At 37.4% G+C, this 22611-nt stretch overlaps 2 protein-coding genes across 7 annotated transcripts in view; one reads left to right on the plus strand and one right to left on the minus strand.

The window, feature by feature from the left end:
* ATF7IP (activating transcription factor 7 interacting protein) overlaps window positions 1-15301 on the plus strand; it is a 113720-nt gene extending 98419 nt beyond the window's left edge. For all 6 annotated transcript variants that reach the window (XM_045781495.2, XM_045781494.2, XM_045781492.2 and 3 more), the window contains 6 exons: window positions 468-532; window positions 2026-2104; window positions 3065-3220; window positions 4924-5106; window positions 7133-7245; window positions 10668-15301. In XM_045781495.2, coding sequence (XP_045637451.2) covers window positions 468-532; window positions 2026-2104; window positions 3065-3220; window positions 4924-5106; window positions 7133-7245; window positions 10668-11087 — 1016 coding nt within the window. In that variant the 3' untranslated portion in view covers window positions 11088-15301. The remainder of the gene's footprint in view (window positions 1-467; window positions 533-2025; window positions 2105-3064; window positions 3221-4923; window positions 5107-7132; window positions 7246-10667) is intronic.
* Window positions 15302-16208: 907 nt separating this feature from the next.
* The window catches only part of PLBD1 (phospholipase B domain containing 1), a 48768-nt gene continuing 42365 nt past the window's right edge, over window positions 16209-22611 (minus strand). The window contains exons 9-11 of the mRNA XM_045781391.2: window positions 19088-19273; window positions 18374-18480; window positions 16209-16523 (exon numbers count right to left, since the gene is read on the minus strand). Coding sequence (XP_045637347.1) covers window positions 16341-16523; window positions 18374-18480; window positions 19088-19273 — 476 coding nt within the window. The 3' untranslated portion in view covers window positions 16209-16340. The remainder of the gene's footprint in view (window positions 16524-18373; window positions 18481-19087; window positions 19274-22611) is intronic.

Here is a 22611-nt window from a genome sequence, read left to right on the forward strand (position 1 = left end):
AAATGCATTAAAATTATCTGTGATTGAACTGCTGAGATTATGGGTATATATTTTCTCAGAATCACTGTGTAGTTTGCTAATAAATTTATTATATTTTTGCCATGTCATTACATCTTTTTCTCCAAAGGCATATAGTATGGAACAATTACATTTTAACCATTTACTTATGTTAGGACATTTAAATTATGCACATCCTCAATTATTTCTCTGAAGATATTCCTTAGGATAGAGTTAAATATTCTGGGCAATGGGCATATGACATTTTTTTCTCTCTGTTTTGAATTTGCCCTTCTGAAAGTTACTGTAGCAGTGGTCTATGAGAGAGTTCATTTACATGTGTGACATGTTAACAGAAAAAAATAATTGGAGAAAGTTACATTAATTGTTGTATATAAGACAGTGAAACCTTTCACATTGTGTAGGTGCTTTTAAAAATGGTTCTTTTTTTTTTTTTTTTGACTCCTCAGAAAACCAGACAAACAAAACAATAGATGCTTCTGTTAATAAGAAAGCAGCTGATAGCACATCACAGGTAAGATTTCTTCTGTTTCAAAGTAAAATTCTAATTACAGTCCATAGGATAATGGATTTCCATCAGTATTCTTTACAATTAAAATTACTCCAATTTAGTAATCATACTTTTCAGACCTGGAATTTCTATTTATGTTTTTCAGTTTCTACTTTTGAGATTCCTTGTACATTCATTAATACTATATTTTCCTTTATTTCTTTGAATGTATTCTTAAAAGCTGTTTTGAAGTCTTTGCTGAATTCAGCATCTGGTTCCACTTGGGAGTCATTTTCACTTGACTGTGTTTTGTTTTTAGTTGGGTTCTACTTTACTGGGCTTTTGCATGTTTGTCTAATAATTTTTGATAAATTTAAAATTTAGTAAATTTTGAAAATTGGACCTTATAAATATGTTGCTGCAAGTGGATTCTATTACATTCTTTAAGAATTTGTTAAGAACTTTTAGTTTTGGATTTTAGATTGTTGTGTGTGTTAGTTAACAAATCATTTTCTATGAAGTCAGTATTATAGAAAGATTTAGAATTGTAAGATTTAGAATTACATCATTATCTTTGGATTGTGCCTGAAATTTTTAATGTCAAGGAATTATTTTCTTTAATTATGTAAAGTCTGAATTTTGCAGTTGAAAGCCTTAATCATTTGGAGCTGATCTCAGTATAATATAAAGTAATTATGATTAGCATTTATTACACAGCACATGTCATGCCTGGTGTTACGCTCTTTGTATGCATACTTGGATTGATCCTCGTAACAGGCCCCATATGGAATTTGGAAATTTGAGTTTGGAAATTGAGGGTATTATCTTTTAATGTAAATTCACATTGCTAACATTAGCTGGAACTAAAAAATGTCCTCAGTCTTTTTGACTTAAAGATACTGGTTCTTTAGGTCTATATTGTACTACTTCCTTTTTTGTTGCTATTATGTAGTTAAAATTACATAATAATTTTTTAAATTACATTTTTAATGATTTGGGACAATGGGTTGACTTAGGTCAGGTTGATGTCAGTTAATGGTGTAGCACACCATATCTTAGCATAACATACCTTTTGTTACGGGAAAAACAGATTATTTTATATAACTTAATTCTAGCTTTGAATTTGCCTTTGGTGTTTTAGTGAGTTAATATTGATAATATAGTGTAGGATTGGTCAACATTTTAAATTCTGGAAAATGGCGTTTGTGTTTAATCACTTACCAGTGAAAGCACCTAATCACTTTAATAGCCCTGTGCAGTGGACAAATTAAAAAAAAAACAACTTCTAGAATTTCTTGTGAAAATCTTTCAGAATTATTTTCAATACGACAGATGTATATAGCTCATGAGTATTCGGGGTCATTTGTCTGACAAACTCTGTTTTTTCAAGGAAAGACATTTAGTGGTCCAGATTGAACCAGGCTACTCATTATCCTTGTTGCCCCTTAGTATTATTTCATTTTTCCATTATGTCTGCCAGAGTTTCCTTTGCAAAATGAAGAAGTTTTGTTTTTCAGAGTGGAAAAGCCACAGGCAGTGATTCAGGTGGTGTCATTGATCTCACAATGGATGATGAAGAGAGTGGAGCTTCACAAGGTACTTATAAGTAATCGTACGAGTACCAGGAATTTTTTTTTTAAAGATTTTATTTATTTATTTGACACAGAAAGAGATAGCGAGAGAGGGAACACAAGCAGGGAGAGTGTGAGAGGGAGAAGCAGAGTCCCCGCTGAGCAGGAGGCCCGATGCGGGTCTTGATCCCAGGACCCTGGGATCATGACCTAAGCCGAAGGCAGACGCTTAACGTCTGAACCACCCAGGCACCCCCAAGGAATGTTTTTTGATTACATTTTTTTCCTTTTAATCCAGTGTAGTAATCAGTGAAGACAGATCTCTGCAGCATTATGCTTGATGTATTTGTATCTATTTTAGAATAAGAGTTTTTTATATTAATGCCATGTAGTGGTTACCTATTTTTAAGGGCTTCTTCTGAGTTGCAGACATTTATTCCATAGGCTGTCCTATACCTTTTTTGAGATTAGACACTCTATGTGTATCATATTTTAATGACTGGATAGTGTAAATAAGCAACCGTCTATATTATCAAACAAAAGAACCTAAACTGCGGTAGAGTAATTGGAGTTCAAGATCACTGATTAAAAAACTCATCAATTTATAGGTATTTGCTTAGGAGAATGTCCTTGCTATAGATAATAGATACATAGATACGTATGAATATAGGAAATGAAATTATTCTGATTGACATGGTACTGTATCGAGTTCAGTAATACGATTCTTTCATGGAAAACAATGTGGAACTATATTTCTGTAAATGTGAATTAGAATATGTGATAGAATCAACAGTGAATTATTTAAGGCCATGATGTGATGTTTTAACCTAGTAAATGTGTACATAATTAAAATGGAAATAAATTGTTCTCTTAATGGTAAATGTGACTGAGTGGCTAGCAAATGTAAAATTCACAAATAAAAGAAAAACCTATATTTCTAATTTTTGTTTATCAATAATCACAATGTCTCACTTTGAATTAATAGACCCTAAAAAGCTAAACCATACTCCTGTGTCAACTGTGAGTTCTTCTCAGCCTGTGTCTCGACCATTGCAACCCATCCAGCCAGCACCACCTCTTCAGCCATCTGGGGTGCCAACCAGTGGACCATCTCAGACCACCATTCATTTACTACCTACAGGTAAACTTGCTGAGTCATTGAGTTAAAGCTTTTAGTTTTGCTTACAGTGAAATATGACTATGAAAGTAAGTGGAAAGATTAGATAGAAAATTAAGGATAATTCTCTCTTATTTTGAGGACAGTGCATCTTTTTGAATGTAGTATAACTTAGATTTGCTGACCATCTTAAGTAGCAGCACTGACTGATAAAGAGTGGTTATAAGGAAGAACTAATAACTAATAAAGGTATGTTATACTAATGTTTTACACACTACCTCTCAAGAAGTTATAAATCCTATATTTTCTTTTTCTTTTTTATTTATCTTTTAAACATCCTGTATTTTCAAGATGTGACCTAGATCTCCTAACCTGTTGGGAAGCCAGTCAAGACAGTTTGTCTTTTTTTTTTTTTTAAAGATTTTATTTATTTATTTGAGAGAGAGAGAGCACGCAAATGGGTGAAAGAGTGCAGGGGGAAGGAGGGGTTGGGGAATAGAATCTCAAGCAGACTCTGCGGAGTATGGAGCCCAACACGGGGCTCAATCTCACAACACTGAGATCATGACCTGAGCCAAAACCAAGAGTTAGATGCTCAACTGACTGAGCCACCCAGGTGCCCCTGTCTTTTTTTTTTTTTTTTTTAAATAAAATAGTCCATCATTAGAGATTTATCTGCAAAATTATATATGGACTTTTCTCATTAAGGAAAACATTGAGTTCACATGGAATTATGAAATCAAAGTTTAAGTCACCAATTTAGAAGGAAATATCATTATGCAAAACATGTGCAGTATAGATAATAAAATGGGTAATAAAGATATGAAGAGGTAAGTATTCCTCCTTGTGTACTTTCCTCCCCTTTCTAAAGGCTCACATTGAAAGTTCGGATATGTGAAGACTAAGTTAAGATGCTAATAAATAAGCCATTAGTAAAGAAACCTTTTTATCTTTGTCATATCCAGTATTTACCTCCAAATTTGTTTTATTATGGAACCCATTTTTCCATATGAAAGTAGATTTATTACTATTTTTTTATTATATAGTTAATATGTGGTTATTTCTAAAATGTGATGATAATTCAGAGAGTTATTAACAAGCAAATGTTAACTCCTAAAATAATTATTGTAGTTCCATGCTGCCAGTGAACACTTAGGAGTTTTTTGATAAATGTATTTAACATCACTCAAGGCAGGAATGTTCCCTGGAACATAAATTAGGAGGAATGCTGGAGTAGAGAAGGGAGAATTGGAGATGGTTTGGTTCACCTAAAGAAAATGTCCATTACAATAGCCAGCCAGTTTCTTGAACTGTGGGAATACAGTTACTCCTGGATTTATGCCATTAGTAGAAGGCCTGGAGGGCCCCAAATCCCACTCTACTAAGAATAATTAAATGTTGAGGGGTGAAAATTTGCTCTTTTAAGTTACTCCCTTAAGATCATACTCTCAAGTCTTTATCTTTACATGCTTATCATCAAGTCAAACTAAAGAGTGGGCAGGGCATTGGACATGGTTGAGGTGCTCCCTTCTTCTGAGGTTTGGATTGTAATAATAGTTACTATTAATTTTTGTTGGCCATATCACTGTTCTCGTTCAAGATTACAAAAGGAGACTGTTGTCTGTATTTCTCTCTTTATTATAGTTAGATTTTATGCAAAATTAGTTACCATTAATAACTGTTTACTTAACATAACTGCATTTTAATATTTTTCTGCTTTTCATTAGCTCCAACCACCGTGAATGTAACACATCGTCCAGTAACTCAGGTGACCACAAGACTCCCTGTACCGAGAGCTCCTGCAAACCACCAAGTGGTTTATACAACTCTCCCAGCACCACCAGCTCAGGCTCCCCTGCGAGGAACTGTTATGCAGGCTCCTGCTGTTCGGCAGGTCAATCCCCAAAATAGTAAGAGAATCTTTTCTTGTGTATGGCCTCAAGTTACATGTAGTTCCTCAGCGTTTAGTGGGCTTATATTGACATTAGATTTAGCAAAAAATGCTTATAATATCATATTGAAGCTATTATTAATTTTTCTTTTTTGCTTAGGAGAGTTAACCAGAAAAATGGAACATGTGTTATTATATGATTTGTGTTCTGTGTGTTGTCTTCAATTTAATTTTATTTATGGCCTGTATTATCACAACGCTCCATTTGATAATGGTCTGCACTCTTTTAAGAGATACCTTGCCTAATTAAAGTGGAAATGATTAATTGTGGCATAGCCCAGATAATGGAAATAAAGGTTAAGGATGGCCTCCAATGAGAGATAGAGTCTTAAAGTTGTGGAAGATGGCTGAGAAATAGAAGACAGGAACATGTTAAAGGAAATCTGTTGTTTCTGCGTGCGTGTACGCACACACACACACACGCATGCGCACATATAATTTTATATATATATATAGTATATTTAGTAGTAAAATACATCATGCAAACAGAAGTTTATATAAAAAGCATATGTAAAGTTTAAAGAAAACAAAATGAACCACCTATGAAATCTCTACCAGCCTAAGAAATAGAGCTTTATCAGTATCCTACAAGCCTACTGTATGCCTTAATTGTATCCCTCTCCTTTTTCATCAGAGGTAACCACCATCTTCATTTTCTGCTTTTCTGTATGATTTTGCCACAAATAAATATCACCAAAAATACTTAGTTTTGCAGAATTTAATAGCAAGGGCAAATCTAGCTGTTTAAAGAAACTGTCATTAATAAATGATGATTTCGAGGAGAAAATTAAACTAAGCAGTCTCTGGTTCACAATCTGGCTTCAGTTTTTCTCAAGTTTACAAGAGCGTTTTCTGGGAAATCAATCAGTAGGGTCATGAATGAGTTCTGGGAAACTGGGCTCACCATAGTCAAGGTATCTGGCAGAACTATAGTATGGGCCAGGAACGGAATATATGGCAGTAACATGGTCCGGGCAGTAAGTGACTTTAAATTGTCTGTTTGTGTTGCCCTAACATATGTCAAAATAGTTTTCTGTTCAGTGAAATGAGTATCCTCAGCTATTCAGCATGGCATTGAGAGAAAGCAAGGAACCTCATTAACACAAACCAGGGATAACTTACAGTTGAGATTTCTGTTCTAGTTGAAAAGATGAGACAGCAGAGATTTTTTTTTTAAAGATTTTTATTTATTTATTTGAGAGAGAGAGACAGAGATAGTGAGAGAGAGAGCACACGAGTAGGGAAGAGAGAAGCAGGCTCCCCAGAGCAGGGAGCCCGATGTGGTGCTCTATCCCAGGACCTTGGGATCATGACCTGAGCCGAAAGCAGACCCTGAGCCACGCAGGTGTCCCAAGCATAGATATTTTTGAGGACAGCTTCAGTTTGTCTACCTTTAGAGTTGCTCCATTCTGGCGTGTTTGGCATCTACATGTGGTGTACCGCTGTGTTCTGCTGTTCTAGGGTTTTTGCTTGTAGTCCTCCTGGTAGGGATTCCATTTATTTCTCTCCTGTGCTGGATCTCCACTATTTCTTGTATCTCATATTTTCCTCTTTCTTGATTTTCTTTCTCATAATTGGTGACACACATCCTCCAAGGGCTACTTGAGAAAGTGTTTATGGAGATAGATTTATTTTGGTTGCTTGTATACAGGAAAATTTCTTCCTCCTTATGCTTATTATTTGGCTGAGTATAGACTTCTAGGTTAGAAATGTTTTTCCTTCCAAATTTAAAAAACATCACTTTGCTGGTTTCAAGTGTTTAATCAGTGTTCTACCAAATTTAGAATAGAAATCTAGGCTTTTTTGTTTGTTGGTTGTTTTTTTTTAGAGAGGGAGAGAAACTTAAGTAGGCTCCCCGATGTGGGGCTTGATCTCACAACCCCGAGACCGTGACCTGAGCCAAAATCAAGAGTCAGATGCTTAACTAACTGAACCATCCAGGTGTCCCTAGAATTCTAGTTTCATGCCTTAATTTTCTTTTGTAGGTGTCACAGTTCGAGTGCCTCAAGCAACTACATATGTTGTAAACAATGGACTAACCCTGGGATCAACAGGACCTCAGCTCACAGTGCATCACCGACCACCACAAGTGCATACTGTAAGTGTTGATGTTTGGATTTCCAAACTTTTCACCTGTAGAGCTGTCAAATATTATTGTAGTTAGCATTTATCCTTCAGCCTGGTTGTATCAAGAGAAAATGACAGGTCTTCTGTTTTTCCAACAGAAGTTTATTTAAGAAAATAGATCTTACCATTATATGAACAACGTTCTTAAGGATGTCATCATCAAGGATCACTGAGTTTGTTTGTGGTGGTGTACAGTGTTCAAGAAGAGTCCACAGCTGGGGCATGTGAAGTGAAAGAGACCATTTTTAACTCATGGTTACATTAAAAAGAGTATTTTTGAACATTAGAAAGTATTTTTAAAAGTATTTTTTCATGTTTTAGCTTTATTCTTTTCTTCAAAACCTTGTAACGGTTCTGATTGGTACATTGCCATCACTTTATTGTTTTTAATAATCCAGTGGTATTGGGAATTCATTTGTTAAGAGATGACTGAGAAGATCAAAGATTTCTCCTTAGATTTAGGCTCCAAAACAATGTCGCATTTTTCTGCGACATGATTATAACAGTGTTTGGTATGGTATACCATGTAAATGGAAATGCTGGCTTTATGAGAAGGGAGGAGATTGAGATTTTGTATCACTTTTCACCAAGCAAAGTGTCCCTTTTTAAGTATGCATAGTAATTGCTGGCATTTCTTGAGTGCTTGCTATGTGCCAGGCACTGTTAATATACTTGGTCCTCACTCAGGAATCCTTTAGGACTCTTGCTCTCCTTTTTATTCTTTATTGTAGATACGGCAGCTAATATACAGAGAGTAAGTAGCCCAGGGTCTTACCTCGTAAAAACTCAAGCATTCCAGCTTTCTAGTCTATCCACTTAACAGCTGTTATTTTTCTTATTCCACTACAATGAAAAAATTAGTGGAGCACTAACTGTATACCAGGCACTCTACTAAGTACATGTCTTATTTAATTCTCACAACCCTATGAGGATTATTATTCTCCTTTTGATAGACGAGGATACTGTGTCACAAAGATGTTAAGTGGTTACTCAGGTTACTCAGTGTCATTACCCAAGCTAATGTCAGAGCCATTTTAACACAGGTTGTCTGATCCCAGCACCTACAGTGGTTTTAGTGTTTCAGATCTGGCCCTATTAGAATATGTGGTGAATGTACCATTACTGTTGTTTGCAGCTACAAATAATCTCTTTCATTCCATATTCCTCCAAAAAATAGAGTAAAAATCTCTAATACCATAGTTTTACAAATTTGATGAACTATCAAGAGCTTTTTTTTTAAAAAAACAGGAGCCCATTTGTATTGTCTTATAATAAATTGTGTATCTCACAGGAGGAACTTTTTAAAAAATTGTATTTTAATTAATGTAAAAAATGCTTTTAAATGAGAATTTGCAAATATATAAATAGAGAGTGTACTCTGATGATTCCCACTTACCCATCAATCATGACTTACCAGCATATGGCTAATCTTTTTCATATATAATGCCACCCACTTACTCTGACAACCCATGTATACACAGGGTTGTTTTGAAGCAGAATCCCTGTTGTGTTACTTTATTTGTAAAACTTGAATAAAACCCTCCATTGCAATGGCAGAAATGAAAAAACAAAACTCGGTTGACTTAGTTTCAGGATATGAGCAGATTCAGAATCCTAGAATTTTAAGAATTAGAAGGGATATAACAGCCATTAAAGCTGTTGTCAAACTCCTTAAATTCCTATACTCTAGTCAGATTCATGGCTTCAGCCATCTTCTCTTGGATCTTGCTAGCTGCATGTTTATTTAATGTTATTTACTTAGGCGACTAATCACTTAAGATAAAAAAAAAGATAATCTGAGAGAGAAAATACAGCAACATGGCCAGCATTCAAATCACTTCTGCTTCCTCAGCTTTCAATATTTTACTTAAATTTGATTTTTTTTCCTTCTAACTTTATACTCATTTTAGCTTTTTAACTGTGGATTCCACCTTTTTCCAGATATGTATATGAACTTTTTCCACTAGGCATATGAATTTAAGCGGATTTGCATTCCTTGAGATTATCCAGCATATGCTTTTTGAGGTCGAACTATGTGTACATTACTGCTACTAAGCTTTGACAGGGCATGGAGATTAAAAAGATAGCATCAGACCTTCACAGAATTCACTGTTTAGTGTATGTAAATTATCCATTTTATGAAATGCATATTCTTGTTAAATGAATTTTAGTTCTTGTTAAATGAGTTTTATTTAAGGAAATCTTATTTTTTTTCGTGATTTTCAGTCTAAAGTCAGTGAGCAAATGACATGTTTCACTTGGGGGAAAAGAGATCATTCCATATCCCTTTTTCCTGGCTCACACTTGAATCTTTTTGGAAAAAAATTACCATTAGTGTAATCTTTAATAAAACCTAGATATAGGGTGCCTGGGTGGCTTAGTCTGTTAAGTGTCTGCTTTTGGTTCAGGTCATGATCCCAGGGTCCTGGAATCAAGTCCCACATCAGGCTGCCTGCTCAGTGGGGAGTCTGCTTTACGCTCTCTCCCTCCCCCCTGCTCGTGCTCTCTCTCTTTCTCTCTCAAATAAATAAATAAAATCTTAAAAAAAACCCTAGCTATAATAATAATAATAATAATAATAATAATAATAATAATAATATCCAGTGTTAGAAACAAGTCACTTTGAATTCATACACTTAATATTCATGCTTTTTCATCATATGGCCTTACCCTACCTTTCTAAATTTCTTTTCCTATTCATATGCCTTATGTCTAAGTAAAACTTAATACTGGTTTTTGTCCATAAATCCCCTTACTTTCCTATAGCCCCATGCCCTTATTTCGTGCTTTACGTTTTGGCAGAAAGGTACACAATATTTCTTCATTTTTAAATCTTACCTTTCATAGTCCAACTTAAACGTCACCTTTTTTGTGCAGACTGACCAAGAACATAATATACATTCAGCATTAAATGTGCTTATTTATGATACGCTACTGTCCTTAGGTGGAAAAATGGCTTAAAAATGAAAGTAGAGTTGAATACTCAAATTACATACATATAGTGGACTGCCACATGATATTTAAAAATGTTACATTATTCTAAAATGAGAATCTGTAGTATAGATAATTAAAGTTAAATTATTTTGTAAGAGATAGGTAATTGTTTTAGTTTCTGTCAGAATGATTTTCCATCAGCAAAGGCTTTTCTTTCCCAAGGAAAGCATAGTATTTTAGATGTAGAAAGTATATAGGAGTAACCTGAGCACCACTGTTTATGGCATGACTGGCCACAAATCAAAGAGAGCTAGCCAAATGTGGTACAGTAGTTGGGATTTCTTAGTATTCTTGATGTAAAATGATGACTCTCTGACGTCTAAGATGTTTTAGTTCTAGCATTCAGAAATAGTCCTTTCTGTGATCATTATTATATCAACACAACTCTTCTTTTGTTAGGAGCCCCCACGCCCTGTGCACCCAGCACCCTTACCAGAAGCCCCACAGCCACAGCGTCTGCCCCCAGAAGCTGCCAGCACATCCCTGCCTCAGAAGCCACACTTGAAGTTAGCACGAGTTCAAAGTCAAAATGGCATTGTACTGTCATGGAGTGTCTTGGAGGTAGATCGAAGCTGTGCCACTGTTGACAGCTACCATCTCTATGCTTACCATGAGGAGCCCAGTGCCACTGTGCCCTCACAGTGGAAAAAGATTGGAGAAGTAAAGGCACTTCCCTTGCCTATGGCATGCACTCTCACCCAGTTTGTATCTGGCAGCAAATACTACTTTGCAGTACGAGCCAAGGATATTTATGGACGTTTTGGACCTTTCTGTGATCCTCAGTCAACAGATGTGATCTCCTCTTCCCAGAGCAGTTAAACCTTGGAGCCTTTATCTCTTCCTCTTCCCAAGTTCCACTTTTTGGTCTTGTTTTAATCTTGTGCATGATATCCATTGTAAAATCCACATTGTGCAAGATTTCTTGGACAAGTGTGTATATACACTACATTTGTTTATAATCAGAAGTGAAATAAACAGCCCATAAAGCAAGAATCTTTTCCTGGACAATTGAAGCTTCAAGGTTTTGAAATGTAAATGTGCACCTTGCTTTAGTTTTAAGGCTGGGGAATATGTGTGGGTGTTTATGTGTGTTTTTCCCTATTTATATGTTTACTGCAGTGGAATCTCCCATTTCCATTCTCGCATTTACCTCTCTTCAAGTATAAAGTAGATCAAGGGATCCGAGGTATGGTATGTAACTGGCATGATTCTGCTTCTGAGGGATCTGTAGGTTCATAGCTAAATGACTTACACTGAAACTAAACAAAACCCAAAGAAAGAAAGAAAAAGCAAAATGGTTAAATAGTTTAAAGTAGGTTAATTTGAACACAGGAAAGGATCTGTTCGTCTTTTTTCTTTTCTTGGTTGTTAATTAGGTAAAAAAGATCTGCATTGGCCCCTCTTTCCGAATCTGGCTCTTACATTTATTTTGTGCCTTAAAGATTAACTACAAAAATAAACATGACCATTTGTCCATTGTCGATCTTCTCTTTCAGCCTTTTGCCCTTCATTTCTCCTTCATCTCTACTAAATATAGTACATTCCCCTCAAGTCAATTTTAAACCAAGGCTTTTAGGTATATTCTTACCAGTGGCATCACTACATTTAACTCTAAAAATTTGACTTGCTCTTTTCTTCTAAGAACATAAGTGCTTTTATCTTTGGTCACTATTTAAATTAACTGTGTAAAATGGACCAAGAGGAGAAAGACCATATTGTGTAAGAAAATTGTCCTTCAAACATATTTTAGAATTTATGTTGTATACTGTGTTAGAGATTATGAAAGCAGTGCTAGTTCACTTTTTCACCCATACGTAGTAAAAATACAGTGAGCTAAAATATCAAAGGGAAAACTTTATTTCCTTATTATTCTCATATCATTTTTTTTTCTGTTTTAACCTTTTTAACTTTGTGTTGATGGTGCCAAGTTGTGTCTGATTTACCCTCTGTCAACTTTGGACAGAATTTAAAGTATATCCTTGGGGGTTATTTTATGTAACACTTAGACAATACTTTCTGTGCGTCTCTGTTCCTGTTCAGAGTTAATCAAATTCCGTTCAGATCATGGATATTCAGTATGAGTGCCAGTTCTGCTGGTATCAGGTAGGTGTTCAAGTGTAAGTAGTTCAGGGCAGGAGAGAGAGGGTAAGTTTGGGGATGAGAGTATGGTTGGAATAGTTTGAAAGAAATTCATGGAGTTTGTGAAATAATTTTTCAAGTCATCTTCCCTCACCATATTTGAATTCATATTCCTACCTTCTCAAATTCGTTTTTAATTTTTCTTGGGATTATCGGAGGGAGCTATCCCTTCTGCTAATGCTGCTTTGTTTGCAGCTTCGATGGCTTGTAATGGGAAGCATTCTAGTTGTGAAGAGACTCTCATTAGAGACTTCACCGGTCAGTATACTGTCACATTAGGTGTGAAGTTTGATTGATGCTGAAGAAAGCCTACAGATTGCCAAATGTAAGTGCTCCAGAACCTTCCTTTCACTTTCAGAAAATGAGACCACAGTGAGAATTAAAGTTTTCATGAATCCAATTTGCCAACCAACTATGTAGATGTTACTCATTCTAGGACTAATGATAAAAGAAATTGTGAATGTCATGCCAATGAAAATTTTAAAAGGGAGAAACTAATGATCTTCTAGATATGTATGAACACCTATCTATATCTGCATGTATATTTTTTTACCTGCAGTGGTTGCATTGTTGATTATGTGTTCAAGATCATTCCTGTCTACAGAATGGAAAGCCCGTGTTCAATTAAAAATGTTCTTTATTGGCTGGTTCTATGGTCATGTGATGACAATTGCTTACCTAGCCTAGAAAAGCTTCCCTTGGTTGAATGTTTTTATTTATATTCACTAGTCTTTTTTTTTTTTTTTAAAGCTTTCATAGCATTATTATAATCAGGTGAAGAAAGCCCAGTAGAATGAAAATATTATTTAAGCCTATATTATGTGTCTTCTGTCAAAGAAAAAAATAAATTCTCAAATAGTAACCCTAAAAATACATTTACTACAGCAAAATAAAACTTTTTTTCCCAGATGGTGGAAGGAAGGTACAAAGAGAGACTGTAATTATTTGAGGAAAGTGTATATTATGAGATGTTCTCCTCGAATTAGCATGCCATGGGATTTATAGGAGGCGACAGCTCTATTGAATTTACTGAAAAGTGTTAGGCTAGAACAGTAGGCATTTATTTTGGGCAGGTTTTGTTGATGAGCTCTGACTTTCTGTTTCTTTTGTTTCTTTTGGGAAAGAGAATGAGGACTCAACTAGAAATAGCTACTTGATTACAAGACTATATTGTAGCAGTTCACACTCCATGGTACCTTGTCACAAAGTATTACAAATAAGTTTGATTATCCCATTTTGGGAATGCGAGTTTGCTACAGTTTCAGCCTGACAGTACTTGTGTAAGTATTGCCTTATTGGAAATCCTGAAAGCTTCTGATATTTCAGCCTGAAATATAGGATGTTCATGTGGCATTTGAAGGTAATGGTGACGTTTGTTACTCTGTTTTGCATTTGGTCAGAGTAATTTTCACCATGTTTTAAGTGTAAGTGAGCCTCTTTTTACAATTATGTTCTTGCCAGTAAATTTACAAAGTACAAAGACAACATCTGTTGTTAACTGTTAGCTTTATGAGGTAACTATATCCCTGTTTCCCTGGACTCACTTTAAAATATGCGGAATATTGTGTACTGTTTCACACCATAGATGTTCATGAGAGAAGTGATGAGTACAGCTTTCTTCCTTGGAAAGTGAATATTTATTGGGATGCCATTTGCCTCACAGAGTGTTCCCCACTCGCCCCACCCCCATTGCTGGATAATAAATGAAAGATATATTGGGAAACATGACCGAAAGCAAGGAGCTTTGAATTTTTGGTACGTCTGTTGCAAAATTGCTTAGGCAGGCTGCACTATACAGTTCTCTTAACTGTATTGAGTAAGTGTTAACTTAGTTTTTGTCGTTTGCTCTTTTGCTTACATTTTCCAAATTATTTATGCAGCAAGGTGAATGTTAGTATTGCATGATATGCATTTATCTTGTTCCGCGAATTTTCCAGTACTGTACAAGATTAACAAAATAATGCCTGTGGTATCCTCTTCTCTTACTTTGATACACTGTGATTTTAGCACATTAGAGTACTGAAAAGACCTTTCAAGTGTTCTCCCCAACTTTCCTTCTTGGGCTATTTCAGAATCATATGACTTATTCGTATTTTAATTTCATTGTTGACCACGCATTGGCCTGTTTTATTCTAATTTCCAGAAAAACCATGCCCCAATATTGGATTGTTGGAAATAATTCTATCTAAAACGAGTGTAGGATTCTGTCTTCCTTATTATTTACTGAGTGATGCCCCTCTCCCACTTCTTAAAAAATTTTTGGACAGACAAAAAGAACAATCTCATGAAGTGTTTTTGTTAGTGTGGCAGACTTAGAACTAATTCCTAAAATGCATTCCCCTTGGGCCAGCCAGTGGGGAGGAATGATAAAACACATGTTTTGTCTTCTCTTCTTCAAATAGTTTTATCATGCTACGTAATTTTTTTTTGTTTTTTGTTTTTTTTTTTTAATTTGTAGTCAGCTAAGTACCCATCATTTATTTTAAATGTTGGGCAGGGGGGGTTATTTTTGTTTTTTTAGTTTTGTTTGTAAATAAGGTAACTGGGCAATCAAACCTCTTTTGGGGATCCTGGCTTCATTACTTTCTCAGCCATTTCAAAATTAAATATAAAAAGAAATCCTTTGTAGGAAACTTGCATCCTGATTTTTCTTTATTGCAATTCAAAGTGTAAATAATAAGACAATGTAAGACCTTCCTAATGTCTAATATAAACTGGGCTATAGCAAGTTGCCCTATTTTTATTAGGTTTTGGAGGTTTTGTGGGTTTTTTTTTTTTCTTTTTTAAATGTACAGTAGAGTGGTGTCTGTATAAGTGTTAACTGTAGTGGGATTTTGTCCAGCAAGCCTGAAATTTATACTTTGAAATAAACTACTGGGTTTTTAACATTCTGAGTATTCTGATTCATTCTAATTATTCTTAGCCCTTGTGTTGCTTTTGGAAGTCTCTCACCTTGTGAAGAATCATCCATTATACTGTATAATATGGTTTTTATCTAACCCACTTGGCAATACCACAGCACTCAAACCACATAAAATTCTCTAGCTTTGAAAGAGAAGTTATGTAGATTTGCTCCCAGATTAGATGTGATGCTTTTAACTAATGGGAGACCACATTAAGGTTATATTGTGTGCCTAGACTGTACCACAAAAAGACTCAGCTCATGCTTCTTAATGACCAGAAGAATCACTAACTGTATTTCTTTCTATTAGAGAGGTTCCTTTGAAAACGAAGCTCCACCACCCCCTAAGGCTTTGTCATTAGTATATCCAGCCAGGGGAAGGAGAAAAAGCATGGAGGAGTACAGGTTCTTAGGGGGCCAGGCCTGGAAGTGACACTAGTATCAGATTCCTTTGTCAAAAACCCCATCACATGGCACAGCTATCTAGGGGAACCTGGGAGCTGTGGTCCATGTGGCCAGGCATGAAAGGAGAATACAGATCTGGGTGAGCAGTTTCTGCACTACCGTCTTGTATATAAACTTGTATGCTAAAGCCAGGTATTATTTATCTTCTAGAATATTTCTGCTACAGTGTGTCACCCTGGAGTGAATGTTTGTTGTAAAAAACTACAAAATCAAGGGGCGCCTGGGTGGCACAGCGGTTAAGCGTCTGCCTTCGGCTCAGGGCGTGATCCCGGCGTTGTGGAAACGAGCCCCACATCAGGCTCCTCCACTATGAGCCTGCTTCTTCCTCTCCCACTCCCCCTGCTTGTGTTCCCTCTCTCGCTGGCTGTCTCTATCTCTGTCGAATAAACAAATAAATAAATTTTAAAAAAAAAACCTACAAAATCAACAGAAAATGAAAGTGACAGACTGAATTTTTATTAATATTTTATTAAGACTAATTCTGAATGGAAAAACATAGCTAAAATAGTGCCTTTGGAATCTTATTTGCAACCTTCTATTCCCTTCTATTCTTTCAACTCCCTCCTTCATTTTTTGTCACGTTTCAAAATTGGTTTCATGGTAATAAAATCAAAGTCATAGGTCTCTGGCATGCCCTTATGGAGAGTTTTGTTGAAACGGTTCCAGTGAAAAACAGGGAGACCACCTTGTACTGTGGGACCACTAATGGCATAGGCTGTGTACTCTGATGCGAGGTAGATATCTGCCACCTGGAAAGAGAAGAGATGGACATTTTAGAAAACCATTTGGAAAAAACTAGATTCCTGTTTTCCCTTGTGGGGTGTTTTTTTGTCCTCTTTTCCTAAAGTCACAATATTAGTTCCCCTTTAAAATAAAATCTTGCAAGCTTAACAACATGTACTTCCATAACCATTTGGTATTCAGATATGAATTGAGTAGAAGTTAACGTTTGGCGTTAACGTAGCCAAAGTGTGAGATCTGGAGTCAGAATGCTCATATTCAGAATTCTAGCTCCAAAACTTGTTTAAAAATAACCCCTATAGGACTCAGTTTTCTCATTTGTGAAAGGGTTTTAATAACCGTACTTCGTAGAAGAGTGGTCATGAGGCTTAATGAGAGCAAATGCTGGAGCTAATTAATCAGGGCGGTAACAAGCATTTTTAAAGTAGAAGGAACTCAATATCAAAACACGAGGTCCGTGTTTCTCAGAAGCACCTAAACACTGGATAGCAGCAGGTCTTAACCTTAGAGGAAAAAGAAGAAAATGTCTCATAACTTCTGATTTTCCACATAATCAAAATGGCTCAAGGAAAATGGTAATAAATTAAGTATACCCTTCAACAGAAACTCTTTTGATGAAAAACTGTCAGACTCCTCTCTCCAGAAGAAAGTAAAATTTGGCAGTGGAAGGTTGGCTTGGATTCTCTCAGGCAAGGAAGCAGAGGTAATTCTCTGTGTATTTGGGAATGGCTGTAACACTTCTTGCACACTTTACTGAATGTTTGCAAATACCATTAACAAGAAATAAACATTCACTGGGCTTTCATGTGTGTCAGGTTCTCTACATCCACTAAATTTTACTTTACACAACATATTGGGGGTCATTAAAGCTGGAGCTTTGGTATCATCATATAGCTAAAAAATAGCTTGAGTAGGAACTAGACTATTCTAAAGCATCTTCTGTTTAGGCATTAGGCTGACAGAAAAAATTATGTGTAGGGAGATGAGCATTCTTAACAGTTAACTCCACTTCTAACAGACTTCCTTCAGAATTTAGGACTGAGAGTGCAAACAAAAAGACATGCCTAAACCAGGAGTGCAAAAGAATGTGGCAGAATGATTCTTTTCCACCAACCACATGGCTAACTTGCACCCTCAGGCCACCCCAAATCCAGTAGCGTGGCCACTCTTTGAGGAAAAAAGACCCTGATCTGTAGTGTTCGCAGATTTACGTGGTGTAAAGACTCCTTCATGGCTGATTTCAAGCTGTCCACATGATGTGAACTGACTTTAACAATTGGTTCCCACAAGCCCTTAGGAGCTGGCTTCAGCCCACTGCTGCAAATAAGTAATAACCTATTTATTACCTATAATAAGAGATGCATTACAGCACTTAATAATTCTACCATGGTGAAAACTCTTTAGTGCTTGTCCAATAAACTTGTTCCTTAAGCTAAATTCAGTTCCTGTTTAATGTGAAATCACACTGCTCCCAATAATAGGTTCTTTGGACTGTGGGCTAGTCTGGTAAAACTTAAGACATCAACATCATCACCATCATCACGATGGTGTACGTTTATAAATAACACAACATCGATATTAAATATTTATTCTTCACTACAATCCCATAAGGCAAGTGCTGTTATGTCTGACTGACAGATAAGGAAACAAACACTCCAAGATGATGGAATTTACTATTAAGCGGCAGAGCAGGGCATTAAAGTTCGGCAATGAGACCTACCGCCAGAATCTGCGAAAGCTGATTGAATTTAAGGTCAGAGACAATATTGTGCTTTATGCGCAAAAATCTCCGCAGCTTTGCCTTTGAACAGGCCTAGATGCAGGTGAAAATTAAATTCAAAAGCCAACTGCATGTTACCTTCGTGTCGTAGCAACCTCCAGGACTTGGGTTAAGTGAGTTCAGGTCTTCACGACAGCAGATGGTATTGCAGGGATCGCCCTTACTGTAAGGGTCCTTCTTATAATCTAGGAGGAAACAGTGATGGGGAAGACGGTGAGCACTGGCTGTTCTGATATACACCTGCCCACAGGAAGCTTTCTGGACTTGTTCAAGTCTAGATAATCAGACAGTCCCACCCCCAGTGGCCTCATTGGCCCAGCAGCTCTCCAGAACCTTGCACAGTGAAGAGTGGATGGAAGAGTGAATAAAGGATAAATGTGCATCACTGTTTTCCAACAAAATAGATACAAATTTGATACTATTCATCAAAAATAAGTATTTATGAATAATTTTTGTTGTATTAGCTGCTTCTGTCCTTGGAAGAAAACCAATGTTTGGGTTGAGGGCGAGGGGTAAAAAGAAAGTACTCTGTATGGGTTATTTCTTCTGTGTTTCACATATTATTTTTTTCAGTGAAAAAAATCTGTAGCATCTTCTTCCCTGTCATTTTATAAAAGAGGACAAAATTCTGTTGAGTATAAAATATGTATAGTATTGATTGAATACTAAATACTTAATTCAACAACTTCTTATAATTCCTTGTAGTACAGAGGTGGATTCTTTACGTGAGAAAACTTACATGGATAAGAAAAGGAATTTTGAGGGATGATTCTTGAGAAATGTGTTACGTACTGTTGTATCGCATGATATATTTCATGGATGCCATATCAGTCACGTGCCCTTGGTCACGCCGGAAGATTTTGGCTCGTGAAGCCATATCATAGGAGAACTCCAAACCCAGCTTCTGAACTAACATTGGATAGCCACTCCATCTGTAGATTTTTTCATGGAAAGGAATGTTGTAGGAGGGCCAGTATCCTGATTTGGGATGGAAAGGAAGGAAGGGTGAGATTGACAGGGAGACAGAAAAGAGAGATGGAACAAAAGACATGTTATTAGCGATAGCTTCTTTTGGAAATCGGCACAGGTGTGTGACTGCAAAATGATACTATAAAGAAAATAAACCTTTGAATGTGAACACTGGCCTTCAAACCGATCCTTTTAAATTTACAGAATCAGTATACGTCTAGATGGTTCCATCAGGGAAAGAAGAGCATCAGAATTCTTTGGTTTTCACCCAAAATTCTTAAAGCAATCTATTAACCAGAAAATAACCTTATGATTTGGATAACAAAGTGTAACACGGAGCGGTCTGGGGAGCTGGTTTTAAGTGCCCCTGGTTCCTGAAATGCCAAGAGACAGTTTCACAGCGTGGCCCTAACAGTGTGGCCAGGTGCCAATCACGGGACAGTGGAAGAACACGGTACCTAGAGTTCAGAAAACCTGAAGTCTAGGCTCAGGGCTGAATCACCAGGTCTTAGGCAGTTAACCTTTATTTGCTCTTTTTAACAGGGAGAGGGAAGGGTAGAATCCATAATTTGAGGAGATTGGAGATGATCTTTAAGGTTCCAGCAGGCTTTAACTTCTTCGTAAGCATTCCTTAAGGCTTAGCTTCATCCCAAGCTCCATAGCGTGCCAAGGCCATAGAGTGCATTCGTCACTAAGCATCAGACATGTGACACAGCTCCAGTACCATCGATATTTCAGGAACAGCCCCGATTCCAGTGGCTTGGCTATTGTCTGTAGGACAGTTAGTCAACATGGACTCCTCCACCATTCAGGGTTGACTTCCCACCCCCATATTGTCTTGGCCTTTGTCTGCCTTTCTCCCTTTTTAATGCTTTATAGGATCCCGTACTCAGGGGTAAGGTTACAGAGATTTAAAAACATGACAAGAAAAAGACCAGCATCAGGAAGAACTGAGATAAAGACAACATTGAATTGACAGGCTAAAATCACGTCCGTTACTACAGTATAGCTAGGTTATACACAGACTTAGGGGTTCGACTGCCTGGATCTGAAGCCCTGGTTCTGCCATCATTGGGTTTGTGACCTTAGACAAATTATTCAACTTCCCTGGGCTTCAGTTCCTTCATCTATAAAATGTGAACAATGCAAGTACTTACCTTCCGAGGAGGACGATGAGCATGAAATGAGTTCAAACAGATGGACTGCTTACAATAGCGTCTAATACTTGGTAAGCATTAGATGAATATGAACTATTATAATTATTATACTTCTCTTTATGTGAATGCAGCTCCAATGAAATCAAAATGGCTGCTTTACACTTCACATTTTCATAAAGCTTCATGACTTACAAAAACATTTAAAACAGATAATCTTGTATAATCTCACAACAACCTAAAGATGTATATAAGCATTCCCATCCCTCCTTATAAGAAAGAGATAAGGGTTCAGAGATGCCCAATACCTCCCTTCTGACCAAGGACTTCCAGCAATATACCATAGCCGCTTCCAAATTCTAGGAGATCTGTGGAACTTTCTGTCTTTTATTATAATGGCTATATGATATCACGTAAGTGTTTGGGCAAATCACATGTTTCTGAGCCTTTCTTTCTTTACAGTAAAATGGTAACGATGCTACTTATCTGGAAGTGTACTAATGAAGATCAAACAAGAGAACGGAAGTAGAAGGCCCCACTATACTCTACTATATACTACTAGTATAGAGCAGACAATGAATTCGACACTCTGTTCTTCCCACCGCCGGCAAAACAGCTACAGAGAGATGAGCGTCAGATATTTTTTAGTCTCAGGGTAGCTTTCTTCGTGGGATCTAGGAACGAGATGGCAAAGAACCGGCCTGCCATTCTATAATCAGCAGCAGTCCAAGAAAAGGCCTTGCATCATCTGTGCCCTTTAACACACATCTCCCCCTCGAGGCTGCCCATTTTATCAGGCCCTTACGAGCTGGAAGGGCCAGCCTTCAGGGTCAGACTGCTGACTTCCCAGTTTTGAATTGCCACCCTAACCAGTGACCGCCAATGATTTAACGTCTCTCTTGACCTGGTGGTATCTGATCTTTCGGCAACTGAAGTCTCCACCTTCACTAACTGTTTTCTGAGTATTACGAGCATTTGGTTGGTGTCACCATAGTATGTCTGGGACCTGGGAGCGGACCGGGCCTAATTCCCGGGGTCCATATCTTCCCTTGGTTCCCTTCCTGCTCATCTATCAGCTGATCTATTGCAACGGCTTCCTAATTAGTCTCCCCCCTTCTCTCTGACTTCCAGGCTAGTCTCCCTTTTCGAAAACTCCCATTTTCTAAACTGCTTGGCAGGTTATAGAGGCTGATGTTTTTCCCTCACCACCACCGTCCACTTCACAGCCCTTCCTCTAGCTATCTCGAGCTAACAGGCTCTCAATCACACCACGGTTTTCAGGCCTCCCTTTGTTAGACCTTGTCCCGTTGTCAAATCACTGAGCTCTTTTCTGACCTTTAACCGTCAGTCAGACATCATCTTCACTCTCATTTATTCAACTAATATGCACATTTGTTGTGTGGGCCACACACCGTGCGATGCAAGATAAGGGTGCTTGCTTTGTTTCAGCAATGTGCTCAAGAACTTACAAGAATTATCGCAATTCGTTCTCATGACAACTTGCTGAAATTACAAAGGTCCGCACTCCCACATCCCAAACTCTTGGAGGCCAGATAATTCAGAACTCAGGGTTTGCAGATTTTAGGACAGGAACGGGGTGTGCATGTTACATACGGCGTTGCGGTCTCTGTGGGCCACACCTCATAATCAGAGGCATTGGAACTTCTGTAGCCTTCTGTGTAGTCTCCCCGGAGGAGAGGAAATAAAGACTAAATCGTTCAAGTCTGCCAAACTACCAGAGGGGTCGTTTTTGCTACCGAAATGAGGTCAGGTCAGGTCATATTTTGCTACTAAGTTTGCTAGGAAAAAAACAAAAAAAATTTTGAAATGGACAAAGTGAGGCTTGGAGAGAGTGGATCATTTGCCCGAGGTTTTGAGGAGCAGAGATTCAAATCAAGGCGGTGTCACTCTAAAACCCACGCTTCAAATGTCGGGGCTCTGGTCTTGCCCTCCAGACCCGCCTTCTCTGATCCTCCCACTGACCGCGGGCCCCCCCCACCCCGGGCTTGGTGCCGCGGACGTTACGACCGCTCTTTCCATCTGGGTTCTAATGGCTGTTCACGTGCCTCACTTCTGAGTTTCTAAAGGTCGGAGATTTGTACCTGCAGCCATGCTTTTCCAGTCCCTGGGCCAGGGAAGCACTTCGGTAAGTATTTGCTGAATTTGACTGAAGGCTTTACCCAGGAACCCAGG

This window comes from Ursus americanus, chromosome 25 (genome assembly GCF_024610735.1).
Source record: "Ursus americanus isolate L20-20 chromosome 25, mUrsAme1.1.p, whole genome shotgun sequence".
NCBI classification, from domain to species: domain Eukaryota; kingdom Metazoa; phylum Chordata; class Mammalia; order Carnivora; family Ursidae; genus Ursus; species Ursus americanus.